This window comes from Salmo trutta, chromosome 40, assembly GCF_901001165.1.
Source record: "Salmo trutta chromosome 40, fSalTru1.1, whole genome shotgun sequence".
Classification (NCBI taxonomy): Eukaryota; Metazoa; Chordata; class Actinopteri; order Salmoniformes; family Salmonidae; genus Salmo; species Salmo trutta.
Genome location: NC_042996.1, coordinates 14,891,544 through 14,905,630, shown reverse-complemented (window position 1 = coordinate 14,905,630; position 14,087 = coordinate 14,891,544). Strand labels below are relative to the sequence as shown.

The 14,087-nt window shown below is 45.0% G+C and overlaps 1 protein-coding gene across 3 annotated transcripts in view; it reads right to left on the bottom strand.

The window, feature by feature from the left end:
* Positions 1–4,538: 4,538 nt before the first annotated feature.
* Positions 4,539–14,087, bottom strand: part of LOC115180382 (calcium/calmodulin-dependent protein kinase type 1D-like) — a 62,764-nt gene continuing 53,215 nt past the window's right edge. For all 3 annotated transcript variants that reach the window (XM_029742434.1, XM_029742432.1, XM_029742433.1), the window contains exons 6-11: positions 13,155–13,230; positions 11,198–11,310; positions 5,675–5,753; positions 5,500–5,587; positions 4,857–5,127; positions 4,539–4,747 (exon numbers count right to left, since the gene is read on the bottom strand). In XM_029742434.1, coding sequence (XP_029598294.1) covers positions 4,623–4,747; positions 4,857–5,127; positions 5,500–5,587; positions 5,675–5,753; positions 11,198–11,310; positions 13,155–13,230 — 752 coding nt within the window. In that variant the 3' untranslated portion in view covers positions 4,539–4,622. The remainder of the gene's footprint in view (positions 4,748–4,856; positions 5,128–5,499; positions 5,588–5,674; positions 5,754–11,197; positions 11,311–13,154; positions 13,231–14,087) is intronic.

Below are 14,087 nucleotides of genomic sequence, written 5' to 3'. Positions count from 1 at the left end.
TAAGAAACCAGAGATGAGGAAAGGGACACAGAAGAATGAGGGAAAGGATGAGGAGGTGAAAAAGCAAGACAGGATGACGTGATGAGTAGGAAAAGGAGGAGAACGAGGAAAGAGGGAAAGATAGTTCTGGCTGCCGTTTCAGTATATCCCATCCGCTGTAGGCCCCCTATGGAGCCTACGTAGGGGAGAGTGGGAGGGATGAGGGGCTGTGTATCTGGGCACTGAGGAGAGAGAGAGAGGGAGGGAAACACTTTAAAAGGCAAAAAGATCAGTGAATCCCAAACCTCGGTCAACTATCCACCCGCACCATGACCACTCGTCCAACAACAGCAGCCCCCCCCACCCACACTTACTCCCACTGAGTGGCTCAACTCGCTCTGAGAATGTCATATTGTGTGTGTGTTGCTTTGAGTTTGTTAACGTGCATGAGAGAATGATCTCCCTGAGCATTCCTCTGGCCAGCCCTGAGCACAAGACAGACGGAGAGAGCGGGAGGGGGGGGGGGGGGGGGGCGATGTAAACAAGAATCGGGAGGAATGTGCACATTGCTCAGAGTCCAGATCCATTGTACAGGTTCAAAGGTCAATAACTGTGAGAGAGGACAGAGGCTGATGTGCTGGGAATGAGTATGAGGGGTGCTTAATGTGGCTGCAGTTTGAATTGGCCCCCAGTGCCAGAAGAACTTCAGGGCAATCTCAGACCACTTTCACCAATTAATTCCCAACAGCACTTATCTGTAATTACTATCATACCTTAACCCAGGAGCAGCTCAACAATGGAAAAAACTATTACAATCACACTTGGCTATAAGTGGCTAGTTCTAAATATGTTAGTGAATTAACAGTCATTTGCTATACAATTTGAAATAATGTGTATTGGGAAAACAACGTTGATGCCCGAGGCAATTGTTCATGGAATGTTTTGTGAGCATGTAGATCAGGGTCTTCACATTCACTCAGACACACAGGGTCATAGCTGGACCTGAAGTGGGTTATAGATGTACTATTGTAAAGTGGTTGTTCCACTGGATATCATAAGGTGAATGCACCAATTTGTAAGTCGCTCTGGATAAGAGCGTCTGCTAAATGACGTAAATGTAAATGTGTGTGAGAGTAACATCTGGCCCTACATCTGCTAAACGTCTGTCAAATGTGTCTGATGTCTGTTGAGCATCCGGGGTGTGCGTCGTCTGTTTGAAGTCAGGGTGTGTGTGTGTGTGTGTATGGAATGGTTCTGGAGGGACACGACTCCTTTCTAATCTTTCTCTGGTCGAAAGGCAAATGGTCAGGGGTCAGCAAACAAGCCAATTAGAAGTGGAAATCAGTCTAAGTGCAAAAGCAAACTTTGAATGGCTTAAAGTGTAGCAATCCCTGCACACACAGACACACGGAGACGGTTGCTTTATGATCGTTCAGGATTTATTTCAGGAGAGAGAAAAAAAACAAAATCAGTCATTCTGGCTTCTGTCGTCGTCATGGTAACTGATATGTGCACATGATTGTCGAAGGCATCGGATATAGAAGCCCCATAACAGAAGGTCATCACAGCACAGTAAGAGTGGCAGGGCAACTCACTCTGCCACAAAAAATGGAAGGAGGTGTCTGCTTAACGAAGTAGGACGAAAGTTGCCCCTTACCACTGATACAGGGTAAGATATTTTCTCATCCCCCTAATGGTTTAGGTTCAGATCAAAGGAGGGTATTCTGATCCTAGATCTACGGTTGTTATTATCTATTGATTAAGGTTCAGATTTAGGGAGGATATTCTGATCCGAGATCTATGTTTAAGTTAGATACTAACGGTTAAGGTTTAGATTGAGGGAGGGTATTCTGATCCTAGATCTGTGGTTAAGGGGAACATCTACCAGGAGTCGTTAGTGAGAGACCGCCACACAAGATGGAGATTTGTTTTGGTCACATGCAGAGTAAATATGGCCCATTCCCTGGGCTCTGGACCTCACAGGAACCCACAGGGAGATGCAGTGGTCCCCAACAATACTCTGCTCTCTATGGACACATTGATCTTCTTCTTTAGATATACACACACATCATACAATGGCATATAAAGTTAATGCAAACACTTGGAGGTGGATTTCTTAAAGCACTTTTCAACATGCTTTGCATTTCATCTTTAGAAAAACATTGTGATGCATTGTGGGATTTTTTTTTCTCATGACAGTTGATCATGGGCATGTGTTTAGGTGTGTTGTGATGCCTGTTGCCGTAGTGTCAGTGAGCAAGGGGGTAAAGTGGACGACCGATGACTTAGGCAGATACACGTGTAAAAAAAAAAAAGCACAGCTCCATAACAGTGGATGTCGTATCAGTCAAAGCTTCGACGTTTACACACATTGCAAACTAAAGCCTGAGTTTACTTTTACATTTAAAATGTTTTTATTTGATCAGATATTGTTTAGAATGCTGATGGCGTTATCTCCATGGTAACTCTGTAGATGGCAGTTACTGAGTGTTCGGTACAGTATGCTCTGAATATCGTGGTACCAAAGCCCAGTATGGTGTGGGATGGAGGGGTGAGGGGGGCTATAGCTCATTTAAAACACATTAAACATTCCAAAGAAAATACAATCAACCCCCCCCCCCCACACACGCCGGCACTGCACAACATTCGCAAAGGTTATCTTAAAAATGATCATTCATATTCACAATTTATTTACAAGACGTTTCCAACAAATATATTCATTCATATCAGAAAACCAAATGCTTGCCTCGATAAAAATAAATAAACAAAACAGACCCCTAAAGTAAAGTCTACCCACCCCCTAAAAGAATCCAGTCCATGACATCAATCTTAATGATGGTTGACCCAGCACCACGAAGCCAGGTAATAATACTGCATTATGACTCCTATATGTAGGCTATATGCAGGCTGTGTCTGGCCATAGTCTGGTTAGGGGACCCTGGTGTCGTGAGCGTAACAGTCCCAGTGTTGGGTGAATCTTCTACAGTATACAGTGAACTGGTCTTAAAGAAACGAGAAAGAAAAAGAGAGGGAGGGAGGGAGGGAGGGGTGGGTGGGACAGAGAGGAAAGGAGAAGGCAAGGGGGAGAGAAATCGAAAACATCTCGTCTTCTGTCATCTTTCTCCAGATTATCAGAGTTCAGCCCTTAGTTTCAAAACAATCCATTTCTCATTGGGGATCGGCCAGGGTTATAGGTCTAGCTCATAGCTAACTATCAGTTTTTAATCAGGTATAATCAGTGTGTCCACATATTCTCTGTTTCAAGACTGCTTTGGCTAGACATTACAATGACATAAAGGGATCTTGGACTTGCATGTAACAGAGGCAGACCACTGGACACTGTAGACAAATCTGTGCTCGCGAGCGGTTTCTACAGCAACAAGGGTCACCACGGCACCCAGTTCAAATCCCTGAGAACTTGTGTACTGGGTGCCGGTTGATGATGTCATCATGATGATGATGGCTCTTGTGGTGAGGTCATGGCTTTGTAAAAGGGATGGGGGTAGAGACAACAGCTCCACCATCTTGGATCGTGGGAAACTGATACTGTAGGTCAGGGGTTCGCATGCTTACACTACACTACAGAAATGGCTGCTCTTTTACATGGGATTCTTCTGAGGCCCATTTGGAAGGGCCTGGTTTCCCACCTGTAGCCCCTGATCTTTAGGGTGGGAAACCCCACATGTAACTGGTGATGGTGAAAACTAACAGCACTCTCCAACTCCATCCTAAACCTGCAGTGGGTTTCATAATATACTGTATATGCGTCCCTTATAGGATGGTCGTTATGAAAGTCTTCTAAAGTAAGACAATAATTAAACATAGTGCATGTTTCCCTTAACAAAGATGTTGTACAATGCTCTGACCCCATTTTAGGTATTTTAAAACTGTTTACATTCTCTATACTCTGTCTGATAAATTCACGTAGATGACGAGTCTAACTTGGTAGCTGTACACACATTACCTACGTCTGACACCGCGTCCAAACCGGATGTGCAAATAGATAAAGCGCTTACTCATGAAACATCACTCAACAGTCTTATGGTACTTTTAAAGCACGTCTTAAACATGGACGCAAACAAAGAGAAATCAACATGAACATGGAAAAAAAATCACAAGAAAATAGAAATGAAAAAGAATCCAGTTGGTAACTGTTAACCCAGAGGATGAAATATAGAAAATAAACAGAATTTTAAAAACTCACAAGTAGAACCTTATAGAAGATGTAGGAAAAACTAGAGGGAAATTGAGTTTGACTGACATAGACAACGCCCAATCCGACGGAAGCTTCTGAAAACACACCCACTTCACTCATCATGGTCTCTGACAGAAACAAACACTCAAAGGTAAACCAATCAATAATGCTCTCGGAGTGGGTGTAGTCCCACAGAGTCAACACAATGGGCGTGTCCAAGGTGAGTATGGCATGTTGTTATTGGTGCGATGGGTTTAGAGTCCTCTGCTCTCCCAGTCCTCCCAGATGCAGCATGGGGGAGGGGCAGGGCGGGGGGCAGGGCGGGGGGCAGGCTGGGAGGGGGTAGTAGGGGCACGGTAAGGAAAGGGAGGGTGCGGTTTTTGCCCCGCTCTCTCTCTCTCGCTCACAGTGCCGTAGCCTCCCAGCTGGTCCCCCGCGGGACCTGGCGTCACTTAGTCTCTGTTAGTACCGTGGCAACAGTAGAGGGGTGGGGCCGGGTGAGCTCCGTCCCCCCGGAGGGGGCAGAGGAGGCTGCAGATGCCAGGCTGCAGGGGGTGGGAGTGGCTGGGGCACCTGGGGGGAGAACAGAAGCTATGAACACACAGTCAGAACTAACAAACTGGTAGTTGGTGTTTACTAGTTCATGGTTTGTGTGTGTGTGGATGCATACATGTCCACTTACAGTCCTTGTGAGGTGAGTCCACAGAAAAGCTCTTCATAATGGCTGCATTAGGGTTCTGGCTCCGAGTCTGGCTTGGACTCGGAGAGGGTTGAGTAGAGCTCTGGCTAGAGGTCTGGTTGGGAGTCTGGTTGGCCTGGTTCCTTTGGTTCTGCATCTGTGCGGCCCGGCTGTTAGGAGGGTGAGGGTGAGAGCTGTCCATGCTGTGGCCCATACTGCTGCTCAACTGCAGTCTCCTCATGTGTCGCACCACTGCAGTGGCATTGAAGGCTTGCTGGAGAGGGAGAAGAGAGAGAAAGAGAGAAAGAGAGAAAGAGAGAGAGAGAGAGAGAGAGAGAGAGAGAGAGTGAGAGAGAGAGAGTGAGAGAGAGAGAGAAAGGGAGAGAGAGAGAGAGGGAGAGAGAGAGAGAGAGAGAGAGAGAGAGAGAGAGAGAGAGAGAGAGAGAGAGAGAGAGAGAGAGAGAGAGAGAGAGAGAGAGAGAGAGAGAGAGAGAGAGAGAGAGAAAGGGAGAGAGAGAAAGGGAGAGAAAGGGAGAGAGAGCGACCAATATATGATTTATAAAACTATATTAAATAAGCAATCACTCAGGCACACTTGGACACTTGAATGACACTCAGACATTTATTACCATACATGCAAACGTACCCTCCATTTGCTCTTAGCAAAGTTTTTCCTGATCTGTCTGCTCACAGACTCGTGGATGTTCTTGCAGAGGGCCGTGTCCCCAGCGATCCTGAACACACACACAGACACTTTAACATCCCATAATACCCACGTGTGTGTGTGTGTGTGCACGTTTACGATCAGTGTGTTCTCTCACCATGGGTGTCTGAGGGCCTGGTCACAGGTGAAGCGCTTCGCCGGGTCTTTCTCCATCAGACTGCCGATAAAGTCTTTGGCTGTGAAAAACATCAGAACAGTTGCTCACACTCATTACACAAACAGTAAACAGTCAGTGTAAGGTTTCCCACACTCCCTGGCCAGTATACTGAATACCTGGACGAAGCCTCAGCTCTCTTTCCTGTAATAACTATTGTTGTTTTAAGGTTTACTGGCAGGCAGGGGGAATGGTTAGACTGGTGCCAAACTGGAGAATATAAAGTTCACAGATAATGTCTGTGAAGACCTCTTAAAAAAAAACTCCCCCACCCTCCTTTTGGCAAATCTGACCATGACTCCATCTTGTTGCTCCCCTCCTATAGGCAGAAACTAAAACAGGAAGCGCCTGTGCTTAGGACTACCCAACGCTAGTCTGACCAATCGGATTCCACGCTTCAAGATTGCTTCGATCACATGGACTGAGATATGTTCCGGGTAGCCTCAGACAATAACATTGACGTATACGCTGACTCGGTGAGCGAGTTTATAAGGAAGTGTATAGGAGATGTTGTACCCACTGTGACTATTAAAACCTCCCCTAACCAGAAACAGTGGATTGATGGATTGATGGCAGCATTCGCGCAAAACTGAAAGAACATACCACCGCATTTAATCATGGCAAGGCGACTGGAAACATGACTGAATACAAACAGTGTAGTTATTCCCTCCGGAAGGTAATCAAACAAGCAAAGCGTCATTAGAGACAAAGTGGAGTCGCAATTTAACGGCTCAAAACATGAGACATATGTGGCAGGGTCTACAGACAATCACGGATTACAACAAGAAAACCAGCCTCGTCGCGGACATCGACGTCTTGCTTCCAGTCAAATTAAACAACATCTTTGCACACTTTCAGGACAATACAGAGCCACCGACACAGCCCTCTACCAAAGACTGTGGGTTCTCCTTCTTCGTGGCCAACGTGAGTAAAACACTTAAACGTGTTAACCCTCTGAAGGCTGCCAGCAAAGACGACATCCTTAGCCGTGTCCTCAGAGCATGCGCAGACCAGCTGGCTGGTGTGTTTACGGACATGTTCAATCAATCTCTATCCCAGTCTGCTGTCCCTACATGTTTCAAGATGGCCAGCATTGTTCTTGTTCCCAAGAAAGCTAAGGTAACTGAACTAAATGACTATCCCCCGTAGCACTCACTTCTGTCATCATGAAGTGCTTTGAGAGACAAGTCAAGGATCAAATCACCTCCACCCTACCTGACACCCTAGACCCACTCCAGTTTGCTTACCGCCCCAATAGGTCCACAGATGACGCAATCGCCATCACACTGCCCTATCCCATCTGGACAAGAGGAATGCCTATGTAAGAATGCTGTTCATTGACTACAGCTCAGCATTCAACACCATAGTACCCTCCAAACTTGTCATTAAGCTCGAGACCCTGGGTCTCGACCCCGCCCTGTGCAACTGTGTCCTGGACCTTCTGACGGGACGCCCCCAGGTGGTGAGGGTAGGAAACAACATCTCCACTCCGCTGATTCTCAACACTGAGGCCCCACAAGGGTGCGTTCTCAGCCCTCCCCTGTACTTCCTGTTCAACCCCGACTGCGTGGCCATGCACGCCTCCAACTCAATCATCAAGTTTGCAGATGACACTACAGTGGTAGGCTTGACTACCAACAAAAACGAGACGGCCTACAGGGAGGAGGTGAGGGCCCTCGGAGTGTGGTGTCAGGAAAATAACCGCTCACTCAATATCAGGAAAAGAAAAGAGATGATCGTAGACTTCAGGAAACAGCAAAGGGAGCTCCCCCCATCCACATCGACGGGACAGCAGCGGAGAAGTTGGAAAGTTTTAAGTTTCTCAGTGTACATATCACCGACAAACTGAAATGGTCCATGCACACAGACAGTGTAGTGAAGGCGGCGCAACAGCGCCTCTTCAACCTCAGGAGGTAGAAACAATTTGACTTGTCACTGAAAACCCTCACTAACTTTTACAGGTGCACAATTGAGAGCATCCTGTTGGGCTGAATCCCCACCTGCTACGGCAAATGCACCACCCACAACCGCAGGCCTGTCCCAGAGGGTGGTGCGGTCTGCACAATGCATCACCAGGTGCAAACTACCTGCCCTCCAGGACACCTACAACACCCAATGTCACAGGAAGGCAAAAAAGATCAAGGACAATAACCATTCGAGCCACTACCTACAGTTGAAGTCGGAAGTTTACATACACCTTAGCCAAATACATTTAAATTCAGTTTTTCACAATTCCTGACATTTAATCCTAGTAAAAATTCCCTGTTTTAGGTCAGTTAGGATCACCACTTTATTTTAAGAATGGGAAATGTCAGAATAATAGTAGAGAGAAGGATTTGTTTCAGCTTTTATTTCTTTCATCACATTCCCAGTGGGTCAGAAGATTACATACACTCAATTAGTATTTGGTAGCATTGCCTTTAAATTGTTTAACTTGGGTCAAACATTTTGCGTAGCCTTCCACAAGCTTCCCACAATAAGTTGGGTGAATTTTGGCCCATTCCTCCTGACAGAGCTGGTGTAACTGAGTCAGGTTTGTAGGCCTCCTTGAGCACACACACTTTTTCAGTTCTGCCCACACATTTTCTATAAGATTGAGGTCAGGGCTTTGTGATGGCCACTCATATACCTTGACTTTGTTGTCCTTAATTAAAAACTTCTTAGGGATAGGGGGTAGTATTTTCACGTCGGGATGAAAAACGTGCCCAAATTAAACTGCCTGCTACTCGGGCCCAGAAGGTAGGATATGCATATTATTAGTAGATTTGGATAGAAAATACTCTGAAGTTTCTAAAACTGTTTGAATGATGTCTGTGAGTATAACATAACTCATATGGCAGGCAAACACCTGAGAAAAATCCAACCAGGAAGTGGGAAATCTGAGGCTTGAAGTTTTTCAAGTGATTCCCTATCCAACATACAGTGTTAACGGGATCATGTTTCACTTCCTAAGGCTTCCACTAGATGTCAACAGTTTTTAGAACCTTGTTTCATGCTTTTACTGTGAATAGGGAGAGAACAAGAGCTGACTCAACCAGGTGTCCCAGGATAAGGCATGAGTTCAGTCACGCGCGCAGCCTTGGGAGCGAGCTGAGTTCATCTTCATTCCTAAAGAGAAAGGAATCGTCCGGTTGGAATTTTATTGAAGATTTATGTTAAAAACATCCTAAAGATTGATTCTATACATCGTTTGACATGATTCTACAAACTGTAGTATAACTTTTTTGACTTTTCGTCTGGACTTAGTGAACCTCACACGTGAACAAAATTGAGGTATTTGGACATAAAGATGAACTTTATCGAACAAAACGAACATTTATTGTTGAACTGGAATCCTGGGAGTGCATTCTGATGAAGATCCAAGGTAAGTGAATATTTATCATACTATTTCTGAGTTTTGTTGACTCCAACATGGCGGGTTTCTGTTTGGCTTGCTGTTGTTGTCTGAGTGCCGTACTCAGATTATTGCAAAGTGTTTCTGTAAATTGATGTGGCTCTCTGCAAAATCACCGGGGGTTTTGGAGGCAAAACATTACTGAACATTACGCGCCAATGTAAACTGAGATTTTTGGATATAAATATGAACTTTATCGAACAAAACATGCATGTATTGTGTAGATCATCAAAGGTTAGTGATTCATTTTAGCTGTATTTCTGGTTTTTGTGATGCCTCTCCTTGCTTGGAAAATGGCAGTGTGGTTTTTCTTGTTTAGGTGCTGTCCTAACATAATCTAATGCTATGCTTTCACCGTAAAGCCTTTTTGAAATCGGACACTGTGGTTGGATTAAGGAGAATCTTATCTTTAAAATGGTGTATAATACTGGTATGTGTGAGAAATTTGAATTATGAGATTTTTGTTGTATTGAATTTGGAGCTCTGCTCTGGCTGTTGTCAAGTCGATCCCGCTAATGGGATTCGCGTGTTAAGGGGTCTCTAAGAGGTTTTAAGCCATTTTGCCACAACTTTGGAAGTATGCTTGGGGTCATTGTCCATTTGTAAGACCCATTTGCGACCAAGCTTTAACTTCCTGACTGATGTCTTGAGATGTTGCTTCAATATATCCACATAATTTTACTACCCCATGATGCCATCTATTTTGTGAAGTGCACCAGTCCCTCCTGCAGCAAAGCACCCCCACAACATGATGCTGCCACCCCCGTGCTTCACGGTTGGGATGGTGTTCTTCGGCTTGCAAGCCTCCCCCGTTTTCCTCCAAACATAACGATGGTCATTATGGTCAAACAGCTCTATTTTTGTTTCATCAGACCAGAGGACATTTCTCCAAAAAGTACAATCTTTGTCCCCATGTGCAGTTGCAAACCGTAGTCTGGCTTTTTGATGGTGGTTTTGGAGCAATGGCTTCTTCCTTGCTGAGCGGCCTTTCAGGTTATGTCGATATAGGACTTGTTTTACTGTGGATATAGATACTTTTGTACCCGTTTCCTCCAGCATCTTCACAAGGTCCTTTGCTGTTGTTCTGGGATTGATTTGCACTTTTCGCACCAAAGTACGTTCATCTCTAGGAGACAGAAAGCGTCTCCTTCTTGAGCGGTATGACGGCTGCGTGGTCCCATGGTGTTTATACTTGCGTACTATTGTTTGTACAGATGAACGTGGTACCTTCAGGCGTTTGGAAATTGCTCCAATTATGAACCAGACTTGTGGAGGTCTACAATTTTTTGGAGGTCTTGGCTGATTTCTTATGATTTTCCCATGATGTCAAGCAAAGAGGCACTGAGTTTGAAGGTAGGCCTTGAAACACATCCACAGGCACACCTCCAAATTGACTCAAATTATGTCAATTAGCCTATCAGAAGCTTTTAAAGCCATGACATCATTTTCTGGAATTTCCCAAGCTGTTTAAAGGCACAGTTAATTTAGTGTATGTACACTTCTGACCCACTGGAATTGTGATACAATGAAATAATCTGTCTGTGAACAATTGTTGGAAAAATTACTTGTGTCATGCACAAAGTAGATATCCTAACCGACTTGCCAAAACTATAGTTTGTTAACAAGAAATGTGTGGAGTGGTTGAAAAACGAGTTTTGATGAAACCAACCTAAGTGTATGTAAACTTCCGACTTCAACTGTATCTATTCTTTACTATCTACTGCGTCTTAACTGCTCTGTCACTGCTCATCCATATATTTTATACTTATATATTCTTATTCCATTCCTTTACTAGATTGTGTGTATTAGGTTTTGTTGTGGAATTGTTAGATATTACCTGTTAGATACTACTGCACTGTCAGATCTAGAAGCATTTCGCTACACTCGCAATAACATCTGCTAACCATGTGTATGTGACCAATAGAATTTGATTTGACAATACACAAATTCCAAGAGGACGACATCACAGCATAGAGAAAGTAGCCATGGTGGTGTGGTGTCCATATGTGCCAGGTGAGAGGTAGAAGGTGCTCTGTCTGAAGGGGATCCTCACCCCATCACACACAGCTTACCTGAATCAGATATGTCGTCCCAGTACGGTGCGTCAAACTCGTAGTCTGCTTTGAGGATCTGTTCAAAGAGCTTGGAGTCATTCTCATCATAGAATGGAGGATAGCCACACAACCTGCAGACATAGACAGGAAGTGAGCTCATTAAAGTTAACACATGCATTCACTTCCTACAGGGAATAGTTTACTTTTAAGATGATAATAGAATACCATGAGGATGAATGAGATAAATGCTTAAACAACTATTCAATTGATAACAATAAACTGACAAGGGTAATGTATCCTAAACCTTTTCTCTGTCTGCTCTCCTAACCTAATTCTGGACTAATTGAACTTCTTCAAGTGGCAAAACGATTTCCATAGAAAACATTAGCCGCCATTATGATCAAACCTCATTAAAATGCATTTCTCCATCAAACTCTGTTCTGCCTGATGTGGTCGCAATGAGCTTTTTGTTTTTGTGCTTTCACATTTGGTTAAAAGACTTGAACGTCACTCCCCCGCAGGAGCCCGAGCGATTATTCCCCCTGATTACCTGATGCGATCGCTTCACACCTGAGGAGAGACCCAACCAGGCATGCCGAGCCGGATTGTGTGGAGGTGCTCAGGATCGGCTAACGAGGTCCGAGGCCTGTTCTAATGGTGCTAATGGCTAAATGACAAGACGGGAGTAGCTCACTGATCACTGGGAACTCACTGAGGGAAACATCAGGGGTCTACCATCCAGAACTGGATATTCTTGGATTTAATCTATTTACTTGAACTCTAAACACATATTTTGTCTAATTTAATATTGCCTAGGCTATTCACATGGATGTTTATGGACTACTTATTGAATATACACAAGCATTCACAGTTTAATCCACCAGCTGGACTGACTGACAACGCTGTTTCCCAGACCATTTTTTCTCCTCCCTCACATGTGTAGAGGTGACAGGAGCGCACACACACACACACACACACACACACACACACACACACACACACACACACACACACACACACACACACACACACACACGCGCGCACACACACACACACACCTCTAAGGACCCTGGTGACACCTAGTGATCCTTATATCCAAAGCTGTGTAAGCATGGAGAGTTACATAACAGCTACATCAATAAACGGACAGAGATGTATAAACAGGTGAAAATGGAGAACAGAGGATGTCTGAGCAATTGGGGTGGGAGAAGGAACAAGGGAAGAGGGGAAGGATGAGAGAGAACCAGAGGGCAGAGTCCGCTTTGCACATCACAGAGCTCATCTTGCGACAAACCATCGAGAGCCAAGAACAACACAGAAAGGGAGAGAGGAGCAAAAATGAGGAACGTTTTCAGCGGATGAGGAAGATTTGCACTGATGCTCTAACGACTAAGGTAAGGCACAGCTTTCTCTCCTTCTCACAGCCTTTATTGTTCTATTACCCCTATTCACCCTGTCCCTAACCCTGAACTCTAACCCCTAAACACACACACTTCTGGAACTCGGTCAGCGAGAGCTGAAACACACACAGCGCTAAATCTGCTCTCTGACTCAGAGGTTGTCCACACACAGACAGAGGGGTGAAAGACAAATGAAAAACAAAAGAGACATGTTGAAAAGTCAGTTTTTTCTCCTCAGAAGCACTATGTCCATACATGGTGATTGAGCAGAGCAGAGTGTAGCAGACTAACATCTGGGTCTGATGAAAGGAAAGAGAGAGGCATGATGTTGTGTCATTCTCCATTAATGGCCATTACAAAACACACAAACATCCAAGCACACACACAATATGTCAAACTTGTGTGAACTTGTGAAATGCATCTGCACTCTAAAAGACATGAAAATCACGGAGTGACCAAGGATCCAAACCAAGGCCCTCAATATAAAGCTGTGAATTCTGCCCTCATGGCATTGACTGGTTATGGGAACACATAGCATGTCTGTAGGAGTTGTACAATAGACTGTAGATACTTACAGGATGTATGCAATGACTCCGATGGACCAGCAGTCCACTGCCTTACTGTAGGGCTTCTGAGCAAGAACCTCTGGAGCTGAGAGAGAGAAAGGAGAGAGAGAGAGAGAGAGAGAGAGAGAGAAAGGAGAGATGTGTGACTTTGATGACATAACTGGAAACAGTCAGAGATGGAGAGAGACATGTTCTCCGTCCTAGATTACCCTGCTGTCGAGCCCAGAGCTGGAGCTCATCCTATCAGAGGCTGTGACCCCCCCCCCCCATGATAACAGCCCAGCCAAAATAAAACTGAGATCACCCAAACAACAGTCGCCAGACAGAACAAAATCAAAGACTGAGGTAAATACAGATTACGGGAACAGGAAACACACAGTCAGACACGCATAGATGCGTGTGCACAGAGAGGCTCAAATGTAATACTTTTTTCACTTGTGCTGGGCGTGTGGGCTGAGCGTGTGGGCTGAGCGTGTGGGCTGAGCGTGTGGGCTGAGCGTGTGTGTTGCGTATCTCCTTTAACAATATGGCCAGCGTGTGTGTGTGTGCACGTGTACCCAGTATGTGTATGCGTTTGTCCACTCTGACGGTGGGCCTGTCCAAACCACAGAGTCTGGTCTTAATTCAGCCATCCCAGGCACTAACCTTGGGCTATTCATAACTCAGGAATGCAGGCTTCTCAATGCCATCATCCAGGACCTGCTATATTTAGCAGCATTTCTAATGCAGCAACCATCACATTACAGCCTCTTAGAATGGAAAAGCCCTACAGCAGCCCACAGCAGATGGGCTGGAGGGAGGGATGGATGGAGGGATGGAGGGAAAAAACTGCAGTGGCCTCATCTCACGAGATTGTTGGATAGAGGGATGAGGAAGGTGAACAAAGGAGGGTCTGAGCATTTAAAGCCAATGTCATGTGGATGGGACAGTTCCAATGTCATT